Genomic DNA, 24,546 nt, shown 5'->3' on the forward strand with positions numbered 1-24,546 from the left:
ACTTAAATTTTTTTTGAAAATATGCTAACTTTCCAGCTCCGCTAAAGTTAAACATTTGATTCCTACCATTTTGTAATCCATTCAGCCGATCTCCGGGTCTGGCGATACCACCCCCAGCATAGCTCAGCACAATCCACCGAATCCGATTAGACCACCAGCATCGGAGTAAAAAATAACCAAAGTTTCAATATTTTTCCCATCTAAAACCTGACTCCTCTGTAGTTACATTGTGTACTACGACAGACGGAAAATTAAAAGTTGCGATTTTCTAGGCCAATATAGCTAGGAACTAGACTCTCGTTATGGCACAACAATCAAAGACCTTGCTGCCATAACATGGCTACAGGAGGCGCAATGATATTACGCAGAAGCCAAAAATAGTCCCCTTGGTAACTTTCAATACCATAGGACTATTTTCGAACACTGCGCAATATCACCGCGCCTCCTGCAGTTACGGCAGCAAAGTCCCCGATTATTACGCCATAATGAGAGTATAGATCCTAGCCATATCTGACTAGAAAATCGCAACTTTTTATTTTCCGTCGGTCTTAGTACACGATGTTACTACAGAAGAGTAAAGTTTTAAATAGGAAAAATATCAAAACTCTTTGGTTATTTTTTTAGGCGCGATGCAAATGGATCATGCCAAGCCATGCCAAAAGTGGCACCCCCAGACCCGGAGATCAGCTGAATGTATCCCAAAACGGCAAGAATCAAATGTTCAACTCCAGGGGAACTAGAAAACTAGCATATTTTCAAAAAAAGTGGAGTGTCCTTTTAAAGGGTTAGTTCACCCAAAAATCAAAATGAAGTCATCATTTAGTCACTCTCAAGCTGTATAAATTTCTTTGCTCTGCTGAACACAAAAGAATGTATTTTAAGCAATGTTTGTAACCAATTCATTTCTGAGCACCATTGATTACCATAGTATTTGTTTTTCAGCCTGATCTCACAAATTTCCGTGGGATAGTTACAGAATTTTTTGCCAATTTTTCCGTGGCATTCCCACGGATCTCTGCATTTTTCTGTGGCCCTGCTACAGACTGTCTTTTTCAGTGGCATTCTCACGGATTGGTTACTCAACTGTTTTGTCCTATTTTCTTACCATTGTCGCTTCGGTATAGGGTTAGACTTACATGAAATGACATCCTTACCCAAACACCAAATCTAACCCTAAACCGAAGCGAAAATGGTTTGAAAATAAGAAAAAGCAGCCGAGCAACCAATCCGTGAGAATGCCACAGAAAAAGACAGTCTGCAGCAGGGCCACGGAAAACCGCGGAGATCCGTGACAATGCCACGGAAAAATGAGCAAAAATTCCGCGACTATCCCACGGTACTTTGTGAGATCACGTTGTTGTTTTTCCTATTATTGAAGTCAATGGTGCTCCTGTTTTCTGCTTCTTTACAAATACCATATTTTCCGGACAATAAGTCACACTTTTTTCATAGTTTGGCTGGTCCTGCGACTTGTAGTAAGATGTGACTTGTAAGTCAATATTAATTAATTTTGACATATTTATGTAACTTTTCCTGTATCTATGTAATTCAATGGATTCAGTGATGTGGAATTATGAGCTGTGTGCTATTATTTAGTTATTTATAAATGTCTGTTCTTTGGCTTGGATTTTGTGAAATAATTTTCTAAATAAATGCGATGTGTAGTCCATTGCGGCTTATATACGTTATTCGTTTTCATGACGCATTTTTGATCAATGCAAATTATACTCCGAAGCGACTTTTAGTTTAGAAAATACAGTATCTCCCTTTGTGTTCAGCAGAGAAATGAATACACGTCTGTAACAACTTGAAATTTTAATTTTTTGGTTAATCTTTTGAACCATCCCTTTAATATTCCAACTAGTTTCCTAAAAAATTGGTTTCAAAGCAAACAAGACAAAAGTAAAAAAAAACAATTGTATCGAATAAATAGCAAAGCCAAATAAGGTAACACTGAAGGCTTTTTTACCATGTTATTACTTTAGTTACACTAATCTCAAAGTGTTCGACGATGTCCTTACATAAGGACTTGTGCCTCAGGACTCTTACTGTACAAATTAAACTCATCCTTCATTTTAACCAAGATAATTAGCATTGGGAGTGGCTGGAATACAAACACTTACAAGCCATCACTCAGAGAGCTATTTGTTTAAGCCAACATGATATTTGGAGGTAATTTCCCAATCTGATTGTTTTTGGAGGCAAGCCAGAGTGAAAGAGTAAGCAGCTCGTGTTTGGAGCGATCCAAGACCACACAAGAGAGAAAATCTCTCGGATTTATCGTGCAACTGCTCTGATTGGAAAAACAGAAGAATTAATCTGTAAATTTCCTTGTCCGATGTTGGCAAAAACATACTCGGTACATGCGTATCGGTTTGCTCTGTCCTGCAGAGGTTAGCACAACTGCAAAATGCATTTGAGCTTGCAGCATTGCACACACGCGCGAATACTGTACATGCACAGAAATAAAACACATCACTCATTCGCAAAGGCGCTATTAAGGTCAATCCTAACTTTTTGGTATCTTTTTTTATCCGCTCTCGTTTATCGTAACACTGACAAAATGTGCATTTGTTATTAATACAGATATATTTACAAATATATAAAACTACCCAACGCCATAACATCTTATAAAGGTCTATGAGACCTACAGAAGAACTGGGAGTGAGTACTGCACTCCCATGACCACAGTATTTACAACACACATTGCAGAAACCTCCTATGAATTCCACTCTAAACCAAACATGGCGTATGGGAACCTCAGATGCTGATATGTTATGACAACTATGATTTTTACTGTATGTCATTACATGCTTCAGGTTATGCATCTCTATTCAGCCTCGTGGACGAAATATCAACACTGGAAATTGATGGAACACCTATGACTATGTAAACGCATAAGGCGACGTAAGGAAGTGTTACTGAGCGACACAGTGATCTATCATGTGTGTTTTCAAGTATTATCAGGAGCATTAAAGCAAAAAGCCTACGCTGTATACTTTTATCTAAAAGATACTTAACATTTAGTCTATGCTAACAGCTAATACTTTATAGAGGGGCTTTTTGAATGAGATTTTTATATCAACATGTACTTATAATCATAACAGTCCTCTTGCTATACGAGGAGCGTCCGAAATGTATTGAAGGTACATCAAGTGAGTGATTTTTTAAAGGAGGAACGAGTCGATTCCTGCTGGGATTCGGAGGAGATCTCGGGGTTTGTATCCATATATCAAGTCCTGGTTTGAATCCAGACTCTGTTTCCAAGATCCCAGACCTTTAGCTGGAAAGGTAACGTGTGGATTAAATGTACATATTAATTCTTCGCGGTACACTGAAGTTCTCTTCGAGGACTTGAGGTTTTTGGTTGGTGGCCAGGAGTTACTATTGATTCTCGAAACAAATTCTGTCTGCTTGTTCTCGCTTCGGTCCGGTAGTCTCTATCTTTCCGTATGGCCGGTTGCTAATTTAGTCTTTGGAGAATCTGTTCCCAGGCGCCACGCTCTGCGGTTCTGGCATTATTAGGTGCACAAATTGCAAACAGTTTCAGCCACAGTTCTAGTTTTCAAGTTAATACGTGTCTCACAGCCAAGCTGGGAAAGTTTTCAAGACTTTTTTTCCCACGAAAGCTGTTCGGATATTTTTTCGTTCAGAGATCTTGTATAGCATCGGATTTGTTTCTGATCCTGGCGTTGTGCTTTTGAAAAGCTTCGCATCAGTAGTTTTGTTCCGAGTTGGGGTAATGTTTGAAAACTTTATGAATCCATCCGGTATAAAAGGCCACGTTTACGAAGATGGCGGGTCGGTTGTGTCGGGCGCATCCTCTGCCGTTTATGCTCACACCCGCAATGACCTTACTGTGACTCTCCTGACATACGAGCGGGCCGCCGTAGTCCTTCTATAAGCATGAAACAAAGACAAACGTGCAAACCTTGTTAAACATAATCAGATATGATTGACTGCTGCATAATATGTATATCTGTGAAATCCAGACTAAAGTCTCATAATTTAATAACTGTGATTAGGACCATCAAAGTTTGATTTTAATCATTAATTTCAATCTTTGACATGACCTTAGTCAATATAAAAGATAGCAAGGTTATATTCGAGCATCATGTTTATTTTCTTAAATTTGTGAAAAGCACTATTTTTTTTATTGGAGTAGAAACAAAAAAATAGACACTTTAAAGTTTTAAATGATGTATAAATCATATATTTATGTCCAAAATCAGCAGAGTAATCTAATTCTCTTAACGCAGTGATTCACCTGTGCCGCCTTCGACCCCTGAGTATTAACTTAATTATATAGTTAATTATTATATTACACTGAAAAAAAATATTCATTGAATTTAATCAATTTTTTTAAGGTAAGTGGTTACAATCAATTTATTTAAGCTACATTTAAACACAAAAGATTAGTAACGTAAAATAAAATATAAAACTTTTGTTTAAATGTAGCTTAAATAAATTGATTGCAACCACTTACCTGAAAAAATTTTTTTTAGTGTATAGTTAAATAGTTAGATGTTTAAGCATCTTTAACAAAACATGCCTTAGAAAAAGATGTTACTGGTGTTTATCCTGAAACAAATAAATGGCCAGGCTTATTTTAAGATCTCTCAGTGCAAGTTATTTTTAGTTGAGACAGCTCAAACATGTGTCTTAGTCTAGGACTAGGCTTAAACCTCGTCTGTGAAACCAAAAGAAATATACATTAAGAATAAACTCACCTCACACACTCCTTCATCTCTCCGACCACCAGCACACAGTTTAGAGCTGGTGATCTGAAGACTTCCTCTGTGAAGCTGTTGGCATCGTTCGTTGCTAACTACTGGAAGATGAACACTTTTGAGCGTACTCTCATGTCCTGTACCTGAGACAAAAGACACATTTAAGTGGGCGTGTAACGCTATTTCATGCATTCTGACTTATTAGCACTGTTTAGGAGTCACGCTAAACATAGGAAAAGTGCCACAAAAAAAAAAAAAAACAATTTGAGTATTTCTGTGCCGAATGCACTTTACCAGGGTTTGTACAAGTTTTGAAAAGTTTTTATTGAACATTAAAGATTCTTATGTAACAATCGAGCTTATTTCTTTCATGGGCAATTTCAGTGCTAGAAGTACAGTGGAAGTCCTTATATGGGCACTTCACCCAGAATAGCGCACACGCACACACCAACCAAGGGCTGACAAAAAATCAACGTCACCAAATAATTGTGTTTGTTGGGGAATTTTAAGCTTTTTCAGCTTTCATCATGAAAACAATGGATACAGTGTGTTTATCCGGAGGAGTTTCGCGTGTATGTTTGTTTATTGTTGGATTTTATTGAAATTGGGCGGTTCCAACAGGGTCATGAGTTGCAGGCAGTAAGTAAAACTGTATCAAAGGTCCTATGTTTTGTTGGCAATCGGTGCATAAGTGAATATAATGTAAAGGACACACACATGTAGTGAATTATAAGTTATCCAGAGATAGTGATGTTCTGTGTGTTTTGCTTGCTTGTGACTCGTGACTCACTCCGCCCGCGATACGCCTCGAGGGGTTCGGGTTAATTCGGAAAGAATCAGTCCTGCTCATCTGTCTTTTTAAAATCTGATATACTAAAGACTATATATGAAGGATGTAATACTACTCTATAGGTACTCAAGATTAACCATAGTCACGGAAAATTTGATCACTTGATCCGTGTCCATGCACGGAATTCAGCTTTTTCCATGACAGGAGCATGGATGTCTTTTCCGTGTCACTCCCACGGATTTCTCGTGTCATTTTATGTATTGTTTTCTCATAGTTTTTTTCCTATTTTCAAATCATTGTCACTTGGGGTTGGGGCTAGATTTGGGGTTTGGGTTAGGATGTACTTTTATGTTAGGATGTACTTTTGTGTATTGGTTTCTACATGTTTTTCTTCCGATTTTTAAACTGTTCTCGCCTGGAGTTGGGGTTAGAGTTGGGGTTTGGGTTAGGATGTCTAAAAATGTAACAGAAAGTGATTCTAACCCCAATCCCAAGCGACAATGGTAAGAAAATAGGGGGGGGGGGAAACAATGAGAAAACTACATAAAATGACACGATAAATCCGTGGAAGTGACACGGAAAAGACATGGACATGGATAAAGTGATCAAATTTTTCGTGACTATAACAAGAGGCTATATGGCTGACATATAAAGCAACTAATCACGTTTCGCTTTGTGCAGCGTCATTTTTAGGGGTGAGGAAATGTCTCCACAATGACATCATTCTGAAGTTTATAACAACAATGGCAAAAACGTTAAAATATCTCTTCTAGATTCCCTGAATTGTTTAAAACAAAACTTTTGAGACTTTATGCCGTGAACCTCTATACATTTTGGCTTTGTGTTGTTTCCAGGCGGGCCGTTAAAGAACATGACACATATGTCTCCCGGAAATCCTGTATAATTCAAAGGATGACTTTGAAGCTGCTGAAGTATTTCTAGATAAGTGTGCTGTATGCATCAGACGTTCAGCCAATGGTCTGTGGGCGTGACGTCTGAGGCTGAGACTAACCGCAGCATAACAAACACGACTGCACTTCACGTAAACCCAAGACCCCATTTATTAAAACCCCAAGTCCTGTTACTCAGTGCCCAAAGCAAGTTGTACACTTGCACTTTGTGGAAACTGCAAGGATGTAATGTCATGACAGAGGAATGAGGGCAATGTCAGGTTCTGTTCTGTTCTTTTTATTTAACCAGGTTAAAGCCCCAACCAGGTGATTGGGGTCTCTAATGACTGCCTCCAAAGTTGAACCTACCTTTGGTCTCACCCCAGCCATACACAGAGCATATGGTGTTCTCCTGAATGCTGCAGTCAGCCACGGGCAGCTGAATAACCCGGACACGTTCCCTCGGGAGGGCTGGCCTGCATCAAATAGGAAGAGAGGTTATTTTGTTAACAACAAATAATAACCACAGAAGATTTTATTATTTCACTTTACCAATCACAGGTAGACATATTGATTTTTGTACGGAGTCTTACTTTGTCAATCGGAGCAAAGCGAGGTTGGAGCCTTCCGGTCCACATATGACATGCGAAATTCTACTCTCCTGTCTGTGAAAGTCATTCTCAGCGGATTCGTTCAAATGGGTAACACCGAGCCAAATTCTGTACTCGGATAGGTCAGGCACACTGTGAAAATAATACACATGACAAAGACGATTTTGAGTATTTGCTAATGCCAAACATTGTGTGTGGCGCTTGTAAATGGGTCAGTGACAAAAACGGTTTGGCAAGATTTTTTAAAAAAAAACTTGTTTTAAAAGCATGCAGGTATATTTCAATGCACATGATGATTTTTATTACATTTGCACCATTTTTATGAAAGTTAAGCATGAATGGACCTGAAAATGTCAAATGGTGTAACCGCCAATTGCGCCAAAAAATGAGAAATATTAAATATTTTATCCACCTTAATGGGACGTAAGCATAAATAAAAAAAAAATTAAATATCACACGAAAATACATTTTATTAGTTATTACTAAATGTAAATTTTTAAGCGTTTTTGTAATATTTGTCAAGACATATGCTGAAAACAGCTCTGTTTTCTAAATAATCTTTGACAAATGATGTAAAAATGTACGTAAAAAAATCATATTACACTAAACTAGATGATTATATTTTATTACACATTTTTTATGAATATATTTATATTTTCATTAAAAAAAAAATAATAGATACACCAATTGGCACAGACCAGTTACACAACTGGTTACAACGGTTAAACACTGACATTTTTGCAATTATTCCCCAAATATTCTTTCGAAATGAAATAAAACCAGAAATTTTAAACTAGTTCCTCAAAAAAGAGAATGTATGCAAGTAATCTGCAAATTTATTTTGAAATTTTAACCCTTTTACATTAAATGAACCATATGGACACAAAATAATTAGCGTCACGCCATTGACCCGAATGCACAAATAAGACATAATAAATTATCTTGATTTTTTTTTTAAAATGCTTTATTATTTTCATTTTCCCCGAGGTCCACTTATAACGTTAACTTTTTGCACTTAAAAACACTCATGATTTAGTGTTTATGACAGTTTTCACCCCGTCTCTGACCCTTAGAACTAAATGGGGCGTTTTTGTTGCTGTATCTTTAAGATGTTTATATAAACACCCTCTGTACATCTGCAAATATATACAGGGTACAAACATGAGGTAATATATATCATGTATTTCACAAGATAACTTAATTCATTGTGATATGACCCCTTGAATGAAAATCTTTGTGAATGTCAGAACGTTTCCCAAAAACATCCGCAGCTTTGATTTGTTGTGTTACATGGATGGACAAATCACGGATGCCCCCACAAACATTGACTCTGTGACCCTGAGAATCCAGAGGTCACGGGCAGGGCATGGTGGTATGTGCGGTAAAGCTGGAGATAATTACCATGAAGAGAAGCAATGTCTGTCTGTCAGCACCCACTCCTCCCTGACCAGAGAACCTCCGCACCAGTGAGTGCTCCTGAAGAGACCATGAGACAGGAGACAGTGAAGCATCTCCAACACGACTCTCACATCATAAAACATGACAGCACAATGCTTTACTACTGAAGATCTGCTTGCACTATGACTTCATGAACAACTGCACTTTATGTAGACACAATTTTACTGACAATTCTCCAGTCGCTCTTTTAAAGAAACAAAAAAGTAGTACATTTTTACTGTACTTACAATAAAGAGAGCAGATAAAAATGTTCGTTGTTTGTTATCATTGTCATTTGGGATTGGGGTAAGATTTGGGGTAGGATGTAATTTTATGTATTGGTTTCTACATGTTTTTTTCCAATTTCTTCCGTCTTTCTAACCCCAAGCGACAATGGTACAAAATAGGAAGAAAAAAGAGAAAACAATATAAAATGACACGAAAAAGAAAGTTGTGCTACGGACATGAAAAACTATTTCTAGAAATTTGTGCTGAGTGACACGAAAAAGAAAGAAAAAAAATGAATTAATTAATCTAATATTTTGTAACTTTACCGCAACTTGCCTTGAGATTCGTTAGCATTAATCTTACAATGCTAATGGATTAGTTAATTATATAAGCATATGTGATCCTGTGCCACTAAAACCAGTCATAAGTCGCACAGGTATATTTGTGCAATAGCCAATAATACATTGCATGGGGGTCAAAATTATCAGCTTTTTTATATGCCAAAAAATATTAGGATATTAAGTAAAGATCATGTCCCATGAAGATTTTTGTAAGTTTCATACCGTAAATATATAAAAATGTAATTATTAGTAGTAATATGTGTTGCTAAGGACTTCTTTTGAACAACTTTAAAAGCGATTTTATCAACATTTTGACTTTTTGCATCCTCAGATTCCGATTGCTAAATATTGTCCTATCCTAACAAACCATACACCAATGGGAAGCTTTTATATTCAACTTTCAGATGATGTTTAAATCTCAATAAAAAAAATCCCTTATGGTTTTGTGGTCCAGTGTCACTAATTGGAAATATATACAATATCATTCAAAAGTTTTAGCAAACTTATTGACAGCTTTTTCTTCTTTATTCAGTCTAAGTTCATTTCATTTCATTTTCATTTTCATTTTCATTTTCATTTTCATTTATTTCAAGCAAATAGTATAACAATGGAAGAATACTCAATAATAATAATAACTAGCACTTATGCTTGAAATAATCTACTGATCCAAAAATAAGAAAAAAGAAAAAATTCTGTTTTGATTATCGTTCTTATTAATCAAATTTAAATAAGTCATTTATTTAAATATATTAAGAGAAAATAACTCTTTCCTTGCCAGCATTTTTTTTTTTTAAGTTGCCAGCCCCAGCATCATTTTTTATGATTTTCACAGAAGTTTGATGCCTTCCAGAAAATGTTATACTTTAAATATATAAACATACAATATATCAAATAAAAGAGGAGGCACTCTTCTCAACAATTTCATGCTATCTTCATTTTTTTTTCTTTTATTACTTCTAAAATATGGGTAGGTTTCGTAAAAAATACCAAGTTTAGAGATCAGATTCAGAACGATAATCAAAACCGAATGGTTCCTTTTTTCTTATTTTTGGATCAGTAGATGATTTAGGGGTGTTTTCCCGGACAGGGATTATTGTAAGTGACACAATCATGCCAATAAAGTTCTTTAAATTGAAAATTTGAAATTGAAATTGATTAACTTAAACAAGGACTAGGCCTTAGTTAAATTAGGAAATATAACAAACATGCCTTACTTAAACATTACCTGTGTGCTTTTTTATGCAAAACAAAGAGTACTGGTGTTTTTAAGATATGTCAGTGCAAGCTGTTTTCAGTTTGAATAGCTCTTGCATTTATTTTAGTCTAGGACTAGTCTAATCCCTGTCCGGGAAACCGCCCCTAGGTGATAACTCAACTAGGTGATACTCCACAGCATTTTTAACTTCTTTTTAAGTAAACCTTTAAAAATGACTATATGTTATATTCTGTAAAAATACAGTACAGTAAGCATTGCTATATAATAATGTTTCCTAATGCTCACCCTCTCTGTATGCTGACCATCCAAGTACCTTCTTTAATGGGAACCGGACCTCCACCCACGATTCTCACCTGCTTGTGAACAAAACATGAGCTCTTTGAAGCTTCATCTGTAAAGTAAAAAACAAAGACAAAAAGGTAATAAAGACAAACAGAACAAAACAACAACCCATTAAAATCACCCAGTCCTTAACACAGTGTCTGAAAAAACATGATTACCTTTTGGTGGCAGATTATTTTGTGAAGCCTGACCTAAAAAAGAAAGGATAAAGAAAAATCAACATCATGCTGTAAATGTTGCAATGAGTATGCATGAAAAATGAACCCCCAAAAAAGCGTTGTCACTGGTGTGATGGTTGTTTAAAGTATAATTTGGTGCAAAAGTGTGTGTGAGGTCTTTAGCAACGACATGAGGATTAGTCTTGGTCCAGCATGTGGGATCAGTTAAGCCGGACAACACTGAAGTGTAACGTATGAATGTGAAACATTGCTGTGTGCGTACGGGTGTGTGTGACAGAGACAAAGGGAGTGTTGACAGTCCGAGCCACCTGGACTTTACACTCTTTAATTAAACTACAACCTCTGTGGAAAGTGCACGTCTATGCGTATGAGTGATTGATGCCCCGCATGTAGATTCATAACACATGGCCTGCACGCTCAATGTGAGCCTGCGATGAGAGCAAAAGTCAACAGTACAGCATGATACCGCAATATGAGGGCATGATGTCTATGTACAGGATCCCTGTTGTGTTAGAACTTCATGCATTCCAGATGTTTTCTTGGTCAGACATGTCATTGTATAACATACTCAAGAGTCATACTTGACTATAAGTAGAGATATCTATATGGAAAGTGACTTGTGCTGTTAAGGCAGTCTGACTGAAATGTAGTAGTGGTATAATTTAAAACACTATAGCTTTTCGCATTTTGTATCAGGTTGGTTCAACGAATGTGTGTTTTGACTGGCAACTCTCAGCTCGGCTCACTCACAGGGTTTAATGGAGCAGTAGTCCCAAGGGATGGATGAACTGTTGGTAAAACACCACAGGCCATGCTTGTCCTTGTCTGGGTTCCTGCAGAAGTTCTTCCCCTGTTCGGCCGTCATAAAGTCCACATTTCTTTCTTTACTAGGAACAAAAACAAATCTCAACATTTGAGCGAATTTGAAGAACATCTGCAGCTTTAAATAAACACGTTTCAAATGTAACATATTCAATTTCGATCTACGAACGTCATAAACAGGTGCATCATTCAGATAAACGTATAACAAAATGTCTTAAAATTTATTCAGTGTCTGTAAAAGGAAAATACATCTAAAACCATTAGGAAAAGAGTCTAAAGAAACAGCTTTAGCCCCAGCTGCATGGAGCTCCTCTCTGGAGACAAGGGGAAAGTATTTAGCTTTTGCATTACTCATGTTCCTCTAAACTTTTCCACATTATTATTTAAAAATCTTTGAGATTTAGGTAGATTCACAGATGAAAAGACACTCATATTAAACAACAAGCGCTACGACAAATGATTTATGCCTAATGCTCGCTTAGCAGTGACCCCTGCAACCTGTCCGAGGCGACTCACAGACTGTGAGCCAAATAAAGGAGCTGATTGGCTTTGATGTGTTCGTAGAGAGGGGTTAAAGCAAGAAGAGGGAAGTATTGGGGGTCAAAAGGTTGCCCCGCTCCAGCTGGGATGACCTGCCTGCAATTTTTAAGGAATTAAGTCACTACCCATTTACCGTCAATTAGAGTTCTCCAGAATGTGGGTCCTCCGCTAAAAGTGTTTTTCTTCCTTAGGGTCCTACTTTCTCAACTAAAACAAACACGGCGTGACAATTCTGCGGCCCTTGTGGTTTACATCAATGCACAACCAGGGTCTGGCAGGTCTGGGAGGGGCGACCTTTGACCTGGAACTTGTTCATAAAACTAGGAAGTTATTTAACGCCACACATCTCAGGGTGAATGTGGACGGCAGTAAAAACACAGACCTGTTGCGGAACTGAAATTCGTCTCCTCTGAGATTTAAACACATGCGCACACACAAACACTGTGGTGAGTCACTGTTAATGTGCCAAAGCACCATCAAACAGTCAAAACAATAAATGTATTTAAGGAACAGACCTCACTAGATTTCATAATCCTGTAAGAAAGCTTGCACATGCATATTTGAAATATGCTTGTTGCTGAATGTTTAAATATATTGAAAAGCATGAGATGTGCTGTATAGTATCTGTCCGATTTTATCACTTTTACTGATTTAATGACAACTTGCTGTGCACGACCTTTGAACCAAATGACTCAATGAAGTCACCTTGCACAGTACCACAAAGACATCATGCGATTGTCCTTGAGATCCTACATGGGAAGATGTGGACCTGGTTTTGTTTCCATGGAAACTGAGTGAATGTCCCTGACTATGTGATGTACCAATATAAATGATTGTGCTGCTTGATACCATACTATAGAAAATTGAAGGAGAAATATTTTTTATTAAAGAGAAAACTATTTATTCAAGTTTAAAGTTGAAGTGTGCTATTTTTTCAAGGTTAAAATATTTCCTTTAATCCTACTATAATATTCTTTAATAACTAAGTAAATCATTTACTAATCATACTCTGTCAAAATCACACTTTTTACTTTTTTAGGTATATACTGTACATGAATACATTATAACATCTATATAGGTCTTACTTTTCACTGTGGTCTTTCCATGGAGTACAGGGGATGCCCGACCGAGTTTTTGCCTGTTTGCCATTGTATGTTTCACCGATGCCTGTGTAGCACTCTGAAACAAACAAAAAAGTAGTGAAAACATTTTTATGGTACATCAACAGTCCAAAAAAATTAGAAATGGCACAATATTTAAACTGTGCAATTGTAGTAAAATAGATTTTTTTCTGGTTGGTTTACTGGCTCCAATCTCCCCATTAGACATTCAATGATATTCATTGTAATATTCCTGGAGCTCATTGGGTAGATCATTTTGTTAGCGGCACAAATATTGTAAGTTTGATTCCCAGGGAATACACATAGCTACTAATAAATTAGTGTAACTTAAATGCAAATGTAAGTCACTTTAGATAAAAGAAACCGCCAAATGCATAAACGTAGAAGTAATGCAAATAAAAATTTAACTTAGAAATGTATTAGCACACTTTTCCACATAATTCACGTGGTTTGAGGTATCATTTATAACGTTTGGTGTGGGACAAGTAAAAATAAACTAAAAATGTAATATAGAGGGGCATCTATCAGTTAGATTGCAAATTGCAACCAACCTCAAATTTCGAAAAGCAGTGATAAGCTACGGTAGCTGCCACAGGACAAACACGTCGCCAACGTTGGGAAGAAAAGTGCTCTGAGAAATGTTAATATATTCTCAGATGTTTACATCGGCTTTCATGGAAGAGAACGATCCGCAATTGTTGCTTTCTAGTAAAATATGCACCCTGCGCTGTACAACTGTGTTAAAGCAACACTAAAGAGTTTTTGCTCTTTGCTTCCCCTACAGGTTAGAAGCGTAATTGTCCATTACCACTGTCGTGAATACTGCAGCATAGCAGGCTCTGATTGTATTGTAGGTCTGCCGTAAAACAAATTTTTGTTGTTTTCACTCGAACTACAGAAACGCGACCCGACGGTTGGAAACTTCTTTAGTGCGGTTTAGGCCGATAGAGGGCTGCAAAGCAAATGTGAAAGTGCCATTCACCCTGTTTCAAGTGGATGAACGACTGAAACTTTTTTGGAAACGTTATTTTAAGGTAAAAAAAAACTCTTTGGTGTTGCTTTAAAACTCCATAGTATGTGTGAGTGCGCATTTAGTTTCAGTTTTGGTTTCACCCGCTCCTTGTCCGACAAAACAATCCACTCGCTCTGTGTCCATCCGACAAAACAATCCATGTACTCCGTTTTCTGATTAAATAACTTCCTTTAATCTTGTTTATCATTTAAATCAAACATAAAAATATACAAGCACTATATGATCTTAAACCTTAAATATCCCAGATGCGGTAAAGAAAACTGTGCGACTTCACTGTATTCCAAAGATCGCACTCCCTGCAAGCTACACATTCCCTAAATTCTTAAAGAGACAGTACACAATTTTAACACATTATATATTTTCAATGTAAACATACAGAATATTTGTCTAAATGGTCTAAATGATATACATAAATAGCTTACATATTAACTCTTTCGCCGCCATTGACGAGGTATCTCTTCAATCAAGAGAAAAAGCTTCCCTGCCAATGACGAGTATTTCCGGCTTTTCGCAATACCGCTATTATCCACCAGGTGGCGCCCTTCCGCAAATTTTTAAACCCGGAAGTATTGCCCTATGGCAAGCGGCTGCATGTCTGTGTCTGTTTTAAAGATCGCTCTGAATGGGATCACTATGAAAAGTCCGTCACAAAAATGGAATTATCTCTGCTTTTTGCTCAAAATGTGGTGTTTTTGCAGAAACCTACTCATATTCAAGAGCTTATTACAAAAGAACTACTGAAGGTAGGATGAAACTTTGAGTTAAGATCATTTCTAACAAAAATATTCAAAGGCTGAATCTTAAGCAAAATAGGCTCCTACAGTATGTGATATATTAGAGTCTTACGTGTAAAATAGCTCATCCATATAAGAAACTTTACTAAAAAAATACAGTACATAACCAAACTAACAAAAGAGTGATGACCACTGTGGCCCACAGCCTATCATTTAATTGTTTGACTGTTCAGTACTGTTAAATAAATTAAAAAAGCAGACATAAAAGTAACTTAAAAGTTACTTTTCCTAGTAACTAATTACAAATTTTCTGTAACTTGCCCAACACTGATAAAACAATACAGTTGATAATGTAAGGTTTTTAAATACCACTGATAATATATTTATTTATATTATATTGCATTTCTGTCAAGAGATCCTACTAAAAGTTACACACTGCACCTTTAAGGTTTTGTCTTAACAAGCACCAATAAAGATTACTGTATGTATGAGTAAAAACCCATATGATCAAGGAAATCCACATATTTAATTGTCCATTTAGAGCTTTGCTTTTTATCAGGCGCTAAGTAAGATAAATGCCTTAATATTATTATTGAACTCCAAAAGCAGTGGTGCTTAAAGAAGCACAGCGGGTTTGTGGAAACATTGCTTATGGAAAGACAACAGGGCTCCCAGTACACCGTAATAGTCGAACCATCGTCCCTACGGCCTCAGTTGGAACACCAGCTAAATCGATCTTAGCATCAACGCATGCCGGGTCCTTCTATGAACCATCTCCTGGGTCCTGCCAGTCACACATAGCTGTCGGCAGTGATTAATGCTAAAGTCGTGCTGTCTCGTTCCCACATTGTGTCTCTTTCTCGCTGCACATGTTTCAAACAGCCCCCATTAGTGACCGTGAAGATCGGCACTGACAGAAGATGAAGAGTACCTACGATATTCTATAGCATCATGAAAAAAGTTGCATATATACCAAGTCTTAAAGCGAGGTTTATTATGAACAAAGGCCTGGAAGTTTTTGAGGTTTGTTTTTGATATGCAAAAGAGGCAGGACTTCAAAAAGGTATGGCCTCATTTTTATTGCTTTTCACAGGCAGTGAAAATCGGTTTGGAAGAATTCCAATCATAACATCATGGAAAACAAGACTGAGGCAGTAGATTATAAACATCTTCCCGCAAAGTAAATAAGAGTTAGTAATACGGTCGCCGTCAAAGTAGTCGCCTGCTGTACTGGAATTTACTCTCTTGCATAATTCACAGTCACGAGTACAGAAATACACATCTATACAGAAAGTAAGGGTCAATCATGCCCTAATACTTGAGAAGCAATTGAGGTTTAAATGACTTTGTTCAAGAGCACAGAGATATCGGAGATCCTCACTACCAGAACCTACTGTGGATCTAAAACATTTAATCTGCCTAGAAACAACACACAAGTCTCCAACTCAATTGGTAGAGCATGCTACTGACAACCCTAAGGTCGTAGGTTCGACTCTCATTGAACACACATGTATACTAGATGTTACTCGCAACCGCCCCGAGCGGGACTCGAAATGGTGATCAGTCCGTCATGGGAGTTGGGCGCTCTAACAAGGAGGCTAAAGGCCATGACCTCCAGCGTCTGTCGCCAGACCACCTCTTGTGGTCGAGGAGTGAGGTTTACTTTACTTACCGGTCCTACTCACACCCACCCCTAGCAGGAATCGAAACATTCATGTGCAGAATTTTTTTAAGTAAAACTATCGTGTGCGCACGTGAAAGGGAACGTTTCACGTGAGCATTCAATAGTTTCACATGCTCACGCGAAACTAAACGCGGTAGTCAGGGCCGCATTAAGAGCTCACTGGGCCCCGGGGCTATGAATTACTGCAGCCCCCCCCCCCCCCCAACACCACTTTAGGTCACCAACTACAGAGAGAACACATTTTTCTAAAACACTGCTGAAGTTGTTTTACATAAATATAATCTAGAATAATTCAGAATAACAGTTGCACGAAAAAAGCTGTTAGATTAACACTAACCTGTAAACATGACTTGCTAATAGCGAATATAGGGGTGGGCGATGAGCTAAATGTTTTATCATTATACGAGTCATTTTATCTAACAATAATGATATACTTCACAGTCAAGTTATATTACTTTTAATAAGAATTTTATCATATGGAAATTTAATGCCACTAACGTTTCAGAATTCTTTTGACCAATTTCCATATCACAAAAAAATAATAGTCACTTAAGAAAATAATCTCAAGCTTACTGATGACAAGAGTTACAATTAATAACAATAGAACAAAGGCACACAAGAAATCGACCTACTTGAAAAACTTAAAGCACTGAATAATATTATATTGTGTAAAGTAATCAAATATACAGTACCTATCTTTCACTATAAATTCAACATTCATTCTTATTTATTTTACAAAAGTGATTCAGTCAATGGCAGTAAATTACTTTATTTCTGATGTTTGATTTATTTATTTATTTATATTCATTTAATGTTTATTTGACAGGGACAAATGGATAAAACATTGCTTTATAAAAAATACAAAGTAGATTCCATGCATACAGGTTTATAGCCAAGACTAATTTGCAACCCCTGTCCCTGGTTAGGCTTGTAAGGTTAAAACAGAGATTACAGAGTACTGTATTGAAGGACAAATTTATAGCTATTAAAATATATACAATAAATACACCAAATACATCAAATAAGATGTGGGCTTAAATAGATGTAGTAGTCACTATAACACAGAATCTAAACAAATTTATACATTAAGTTGTAGCCTGTATAATCAGCGTTCACAAAGTTGTTTCAGTTTTAGCCATTGCTTTAAATGTGTATTAAAAACCTTGAGTCCTTTCAGTGTTTTCATTTCTGATGGTAAAGCATTCCACCATTTTATGCCATTTTAAAGTGATGTCTGACCAAATGTTGTTCTACGTTTTGCGACTATACAGCCTATACAGTGCGGCGTGGCTTTTTATATTGCTAAGCAACCACCGAGTAAGCTGTCTTGTCAATCAAATATTGACGCGTGAGCGCTCTTTTACTGTTAACTGTCATATTAGCAGAAACTTTAAAAATAGGACGCTTGCTCTGACCTTGTTTGAGGGTGAGAGGTGCACAAAGACGCAGGAGAAAGTGAGCGAGTGGAGTCCGGTTCTTCAAAGCCCTTGTAAACTTCCCTTACCACAACGTAAGGCTCGCCTCTCCCCTCATTCGATTGGACAATGCGCCCGACGCGAATGACGTCGGGCGCTTCTCCGCTCTCAGCGCTTCTTCAAAAGCGTGTGCTGCGGCTGGTGGCAAAAACCTAATTTGTAGAGGGCGTGGTAAGGCTTTGGCAATCAGATGTCTAGTAGCAGTCAATCTGCTTCACAGCCAATCACGGGCCCCCTACTTGTTCGGGCCCCGGGGCTTTAGCCCCGCCTAGCCCTATGGTTAATGCGGCCCTGGCGGTAGTTTCACATGCGCATGCGATAGTTTCACGATAACTTTATTTAATTTTTGCTCCATGCAGGGAGCTACACTGCGACCTTTTGAACTGCCGTTGCGACCCTAATTTTTAATGGGTCGCAAATGTGCTACCTAATGTTTTAGACAATATGCTATGATTTACTATGAGCATTTATTAAAACATAAATGTGGATTTAAGAAGACGTTTTATAACGTGCTCTGAGCCATCAACACGTTGGCTTCATTTTGCGTGAAAGCACGTCGTGTCTCTCCCCATCAGTGTGCGTTTGCGTGCTCAGCTGTTTCTCAATGAATTGGGTGCGACGCGACGCAAGCGCAGTGTCTTCCATGTTTCTGAACTTGAGCAGAGGTCTTTCTTCACTGAGGACGCGGGACCCGTATGGTTCCGGGTTTATATTTTAAATGGTCTGTCGGGTCCGGTTAGGTCCTAGTTTAATTACTTTGGGTCCCAAGTCTGATTAATATTGAGTTTATAACCCGAGTCGATCGGAAAACGGCCATGAGCGCTACCGCGCTAAAGCTCGAGTGCAGTTTAGCGTGCCTTCGGTTTCTATGGTGATGGTTCTTGTTACGACCACGCGCTGCGTTTTCTTTCTCACATGTTTTTAATAATCTTATTATTAATAAACCATATATTTTCTGAAACCATATCTATATTAAGTTTGCACAGATTGTAGCAAAAAAGCAATGCTAATGTAAAGCCAATTGCACTGAACGAGCAAAGCAATGTAAAGTTTGTCACCGGGACAGCAAGTAGATTTGAAAATAATATAAGTGGAATAATATTATTGAAATAATAAGTGGATTAAGCTTTTTAAATCGGCAAGAGAGAAATAGAAAGATAGAGCAGAAGCAGTAAAAGTGCCTATTTAATAGAAATTATTACCATTATAACATCAGTCATAACATCAGTCACATTTATAATCTATAGACCTGCACTGTCTATTAATATACTATACATAGTATTGTATTATATTGAGTTTGATAAAAGGGGTCTAATTGCTTCATATATCAGTGCAAAAACAGTAAGTGTTTTCGTGGTGCTTTGACAAACAGTGTCAGCTTTGTTAATGGCAAAGAAAGTTTGGGGTGGTTAGATTGATGAAATATAATGTGAAATTAATATTAATTTTCAATGAATCAAAGTATTGTGTTGTGTCACACATTATTAGTTCTACGTCACATGTATAGTAGACCATTATTTGTCAGTGGGTAATGATTGCCCTTTTTACCGGTTACCACCACCAAGTAAATTTCAGATCTGTGGGAAACACTGACTGCAACGTTTAAGAAAACAAGGCGGCATGTGGTTTGAAAGATGGCAAGTAAAATAAAAAGCATATCTGTATGCAATACAGTTTCATTATTGTTCATTATTAACCAGAGCGCCTTAATATAACTTGAAAAAAATGTGCGACCAAATCATATTTTGCGCCAGTAACTGAAAAAGTTGGTAGCGCAAGTGCCACCAGTGGAAAAGGTTAGTGTAGTTCCCTGTCCATGTCCCCTTAGGGGCTCCGTAGTATCAGGTCAGCATTAAAAAGTAAATTCTTAATTCTATGCAAAATCTGATATCTGTTGTGTTATTCTGTCATCTTTTCTCCCTTTCTCCCAAAACGCGATAAAAAAAACAGTTTTCCTTCTGTTCAGAATGCAATAAATCCCCTCAACAAATCACAGCGCACCATTCCACGCATTGTAAACAACAATGGCAGCGCTTTGAATACACACAGAATACTAGTTTTTCTCATCTACTTTGTACTTCGTGATCAACAAACAAACAAAAACAAAATAATACTTTTGATGGCATTGATAAACTGTGGGGGTTTTCTGTGACAGGGAAGAAACGTAAGCTACGTTTTGACGCTCGGGCGACAAAAAAATGGCGACTGTTGCTTGTTCTCACACAACAGCATCAAGCTTCTGTCATGCTAACACATTGACCCCAGGGGATCTTATGAAAAACTTTCCATTTAGCTGGAAGTAAACAAAATTCGAGCAAGACCAAAATATTTTACAGCTGATCGCCATCAAAAATGTTCAGCTACGACATCCCAAGGATGACAGCAGCAATGACAGTGTTCTTAATATGAGAAAGTAAGTGTTTTGATTAATGCCATTAATGTTTTTTTATCAGTGTGTACAACTAGTCAACTAAATGAATATAACATGGCAAAGATGAATGCACATGTATATATTGATTCAATAGATTTATAGCATTTTGAAAAAAAAATTGTCATGGATTTATTGTATTTTGTGGAATTTATTTTAATTATAAATCTTTGAAAATCAAATTATGGATTTGAATCTTTTATGTTATTATAACCTAAAGATGCTATGTGCAAGTTTGTAATAGAAAAAAGTGTCTTTGATCTTGTTACTTTCTTGGTATAGAAAACACATTTTTACCCAAATTAGTCCAAATGGATTTATTGCGTTTTGGAACCAAACTCTACATATGCCCTACATACTTTTATCTATACATCAATGTCACAATGCTTATAACATTTAGCAAGAAACCAAGACTTGACTGCACGTGTGTACTACAATGTGATCATCATGACAAATAGGTTTGAGAACAACTCAAAACTCTTCAACACTAAAGTTACCCAATAAGGCAATGCCATTCCCTGATCACCAAGTTCACCAAGTTCAAACACAGAAGCACTAATGCAGTAGCTCTGGGTGGGACTGTACATTTCCCACTGTCATGAACATGATAACTATGCTCACATAACTATCCAAATAACGGTTTTAAATTATAGTATAAACATTTGAATATGGTTGAGTGGTTGCATGGTTTAACTATATAATAAATGTGCATCAGACCTATGTGAGCTTGCCATTTTGCAAAGATCGACACTTTTCTGTACAATACGCTTCATTTATATACATTATACACAGCATTCGGGTGATCTGCAGGAGTGTTGTCAAAGTCAAAACTACTCACCTTCAGATTCAGGGGCTGTGAATTCACAGCGAGGGATGTTGGTGCAGAATGCAACAGGTACATTGGGGTCAGTAGTGAGGCACCATGGGAACTGACGACCATCAGGATTTCTACAGTAGTTCTCCCTAAGATCCTTGTAGGGCATAAACACATTAAGTACATATTTTGACCTTGACTATGATAGTAGCTAACAGTGTAAAGAAGAAAACATTCATGTAACGAATACAATCACGATATCAATTTGATGCTTGTACAAATGATTAAAGTATGTAACCACATTTTATGATAGGATTAGGGTTTGAACAATACGTTTTGTATTTACGCATTTTCCAGATGTTTTATCCAAAGTAACTTACTGTGCATTTATTTTACACACAGTATGTGTGTTCCCTGGGGAGTCTGAATAGCCATGAACAGACAGTTTTACATGTGGTTTGCATTTTAAAAGTTATGTTCTTACTTGCAGCTGTAGTTTTCAGGAGTGTAAGAGTGTCGATGGGGAAATTGGGCATCCCATCTTTGGCAGGTTACTCCGTCGGGAGTGATGCCCACTGTCCCCCGATAACCCTCCCCGCGTCCAGCGAAGCAGGTTGTCGTGTTGTCAATATTGCTGCTATTGTCTTGGTCTGAGTAAACGGTGACATAAACATAAGACATAAACATGGAGACAGAGGGAGTGAGAAAATACAGGATAATATCACTCCTTAGGCATGATGAACGTGAATCATGGCTTCCCTATAACTTTAAGACAACATGGCCTCAGGGAGAAATAACAACAGCTTTGTCCACAGTGAATGTTTTCAAACTGAGTCAATGCATCAGTAAGTCTATGAAAAATGCTGAAACAGTAGTCTTTAGAGCTATTTTGGGCTAAAACAATGAAGATATATTATTGTTTTTGCCTATGCATCTCATAGCAATAAATTATGTTCATTAGAGACAGTTATTGTTTTACCTCCTATTGGCGTAGCTAACAGCATGGGCCAGAATCCTGCTAATGATGCCTAAAGTCGAACTTGTCCAACACGCTGTGAGCATTTCAAGAGATATAAAAAATGTTTATACAGTGGATCCCACTGTATGCGCTGCTATTATATTTGAGTAATGCTAGCTTAGCGTTGTTTTAGCACCGTTCAAGCACTTTAATCAGGCAGTGGAGCGTATCGCCATTCAGACATACGTAAAGATCAAGCAGTTGGGAAACAAAGGAGCATTTTGTGCCTTAGAGCCTAGCTGTGTTCCTTGAGAGCTGTGATAAGTTTTAAGAGTATGTCTAGCTTTATAAAGGATCAAATTGTCTTGTTAGGAGGATGATCCATCTGCCAATTCTTGTAATATAAGTAGACGCCGCTATGATGGTTTCACAGGTGGGAGGTTAGGGACATACATGGCTAAGATGCTTATTGAGACAAATGCGATGTGTTTGAAAAGATGCTCTGCTTTGGCAAACGGGAAAATCGCTCTGAAAAGTTCCTCCCAGGACGGTAATCTACACTGTCTTGGGGAATCAGTCACGGATTCGCGCTTAAGGCTACGATGCGACTATGCCAAATAGCTCTGAAAAACAAAGCTTGAAGAACACAAGCTTCAGACGCCCGTGTTTCTTGCCTCACTTTCCGCTTGAACCAACACGCCATCGCCTCGCTAATGAAAATAAACGGAGGCAGGTGGGGGGGTGTCATTACAATAATAGGTTTTCGGGCGCTTGCGCGCACAGCTTGTTTGAGAACGCTAAGGGGAAGAAACGCACACGTGTGTTTTGTCTTTGGCGTAGAAGGTTTACATAGCACTTGAAACTTAAGCACATTTCTCTCATGCAGATAAGGCCATGCATTACTACACTGATGAGGAAAAATAAACACAGAGGCGCATTACTAAAACGATGGGGCAAGAGCCGTGGAGAGACAGATAGAGAAGAATTTTATAGGTGGACCCTCCTTCTCTTCGCCGGTTACAAACAACATTCCTGTGAGGGTCCCAAAACGAGAGGGGAGCCAAGGCTTCAGGAAGAGGAAGTTGTAAATTTGGCAAACTCTGCCTCTTTTCATTCTTGTTCGCTTCTTTTTGTCCTTCTCCCGCTCTCTTCATCTTACACATAAGACACAAACGCGCACACACTCACCACACTGTTTGATGTTACAGTACTCCCATGGAGTTTTGGGGTCAGTGGTGAAACACCAGGGTCTCTGGCGCCCGTCTGGGTTTCTACAGTAGTTGTCCTTTAAACCTTTATCCGGGTACCTGTCAGAGAAAGAGCAACATGAACATGAACAGCTGCATGACACATATTAGCTATCCAAGTTTGGATTTACAGTCAGGATAAAATTCTGATAACCTGATCAAAATACAAAACAGGCGACTGGTACATAGACAAAAGCTAATTTCCCTCCATGTACAATCTTTCAAACCTAAAACATGAAGGGACAAGCTTTTGTCTTGTAGTTCGGGCTAGGCTTAAGGCAAGTTCACAGAAAAGTCATTTGATTTCCCAATTTATATCAAACAGAGACATGACACAGTTCTCATGAGGTCAAGTGGAAACACAGTATTGAGTTTTCAAATATTTTTAAATGTTGCTCACAAATGCCATTCCGGATTAGGTAAATGCACGCAATCTGACATGTAAAAAATGTGTCTTTGTGTGTTTAGAGACTCTTAAGGGAGAGTATTTAAACAAACTGACATTTATTTCAACATTAACAATATTGTTGTTTCCCAGAACTGTATAGATGTAACTGGGGCACTGGGAGGGTCATGTAAAATAAAAACACTATTTATTGGACAGAAAATGCTTACTTGTACATCAGGTCAACTATTTTTTGGCTATGGTACACAAACCATGTAATTGGTAAAATGCATAAAGAATGGACTTATTTTGAATAAGGTCCAAAGAGACTACAGAGAGTTATATTTTCCGAAACAAAATCCTTTCGAAGCATTGTATAGCATCACGTTATGTTTTTAGACAGAATAGCGGAGATGTTTTCCACCGTTACATTTACAGCCCCAATTTTCCTCTGCTCAACAAATCCCGGCAGATCTTTCTACAGGTGTGTTTCTCCTTTCTGTGAAAACCATAACATGCCCACAAACGTTTAACATGCTAA

The 24,546-nt window shown here is 37.6% G+C and overlaps 1 protein-coding gene across 1 annotated transcript in view; it reads right to left on the minus strand.

Annotated features, from left to right (window-relative positions):
* Window positions 1-768: 768 nt before the first annotated feature.
* hgfb (hepatocyte growth factor b) overlaps window positions 769-24,546 on the minus strand; it is a 32,763-nt gene continuing 8,985 nt past the window's right edge. The window contains exons 7-18 of the mRNA XM_073853752.1: window positions 23,562-23,680; window positions 21,899-22,065; window positions 21,440-21,572; window positions 13,212-13,305; window positions 11,515-11,651; window positions 10,744-10,776; window positions 10,529-10,634; window positions 8,423-8,497; window positions 7,004-7,153; window positions 6,780-6,886; window positions 4,731-4,873; window positions 769-3,898 (exon numbers count right to left, since the gene is read on the minus strand). Coding sequence (XP_073709853.1) covers window positions 3,716-3,898; window positions 4,731-4,873; window positions 6,780-6,886; window positions 7,004-7,153; window positions 8,423-8,497; window positions 10,529-10,634; window positions 10,744-10,776; window positions 11,515-11,651; window positions 13,212-13,305; window positions 21,440-21,572; window positions 21,899-22,065; window positions 23,562-23,680 — 1,447 coding nt within the window. The 3' untranslated portion in view covers window positions 769-3,715. The remainder of the gene's footprint in view (window positions 3,899-4,730; window positions 4,874-6,779; window positions 6,887-7,003; window positions 7,154-8,422; window positions 8,498-10,528; window positions 10,635-10,743; window positions 10,777-11,514; window positions 11,652-13,211; window positions 13,306-21,439; window positions 21,573-21,898; window positions 22,066-23,561; window positions 23,681-24,546) is intronic.

This window comes from Misgurnus anguillicaudatus, chromosome 15 (assembly GCF_027580225.2).
Source record: "Misgurnus anguillicaudatus chromosome 15, ASM2758022v2, whole genome shotgun sequence".
Lineage (NCBI taxonomy): Eukaryota > Metazoa > Chordata > Actinopteri > Cypriniformes > Cobitidae > Misgurnus > Misgurnus anguillicaudatus.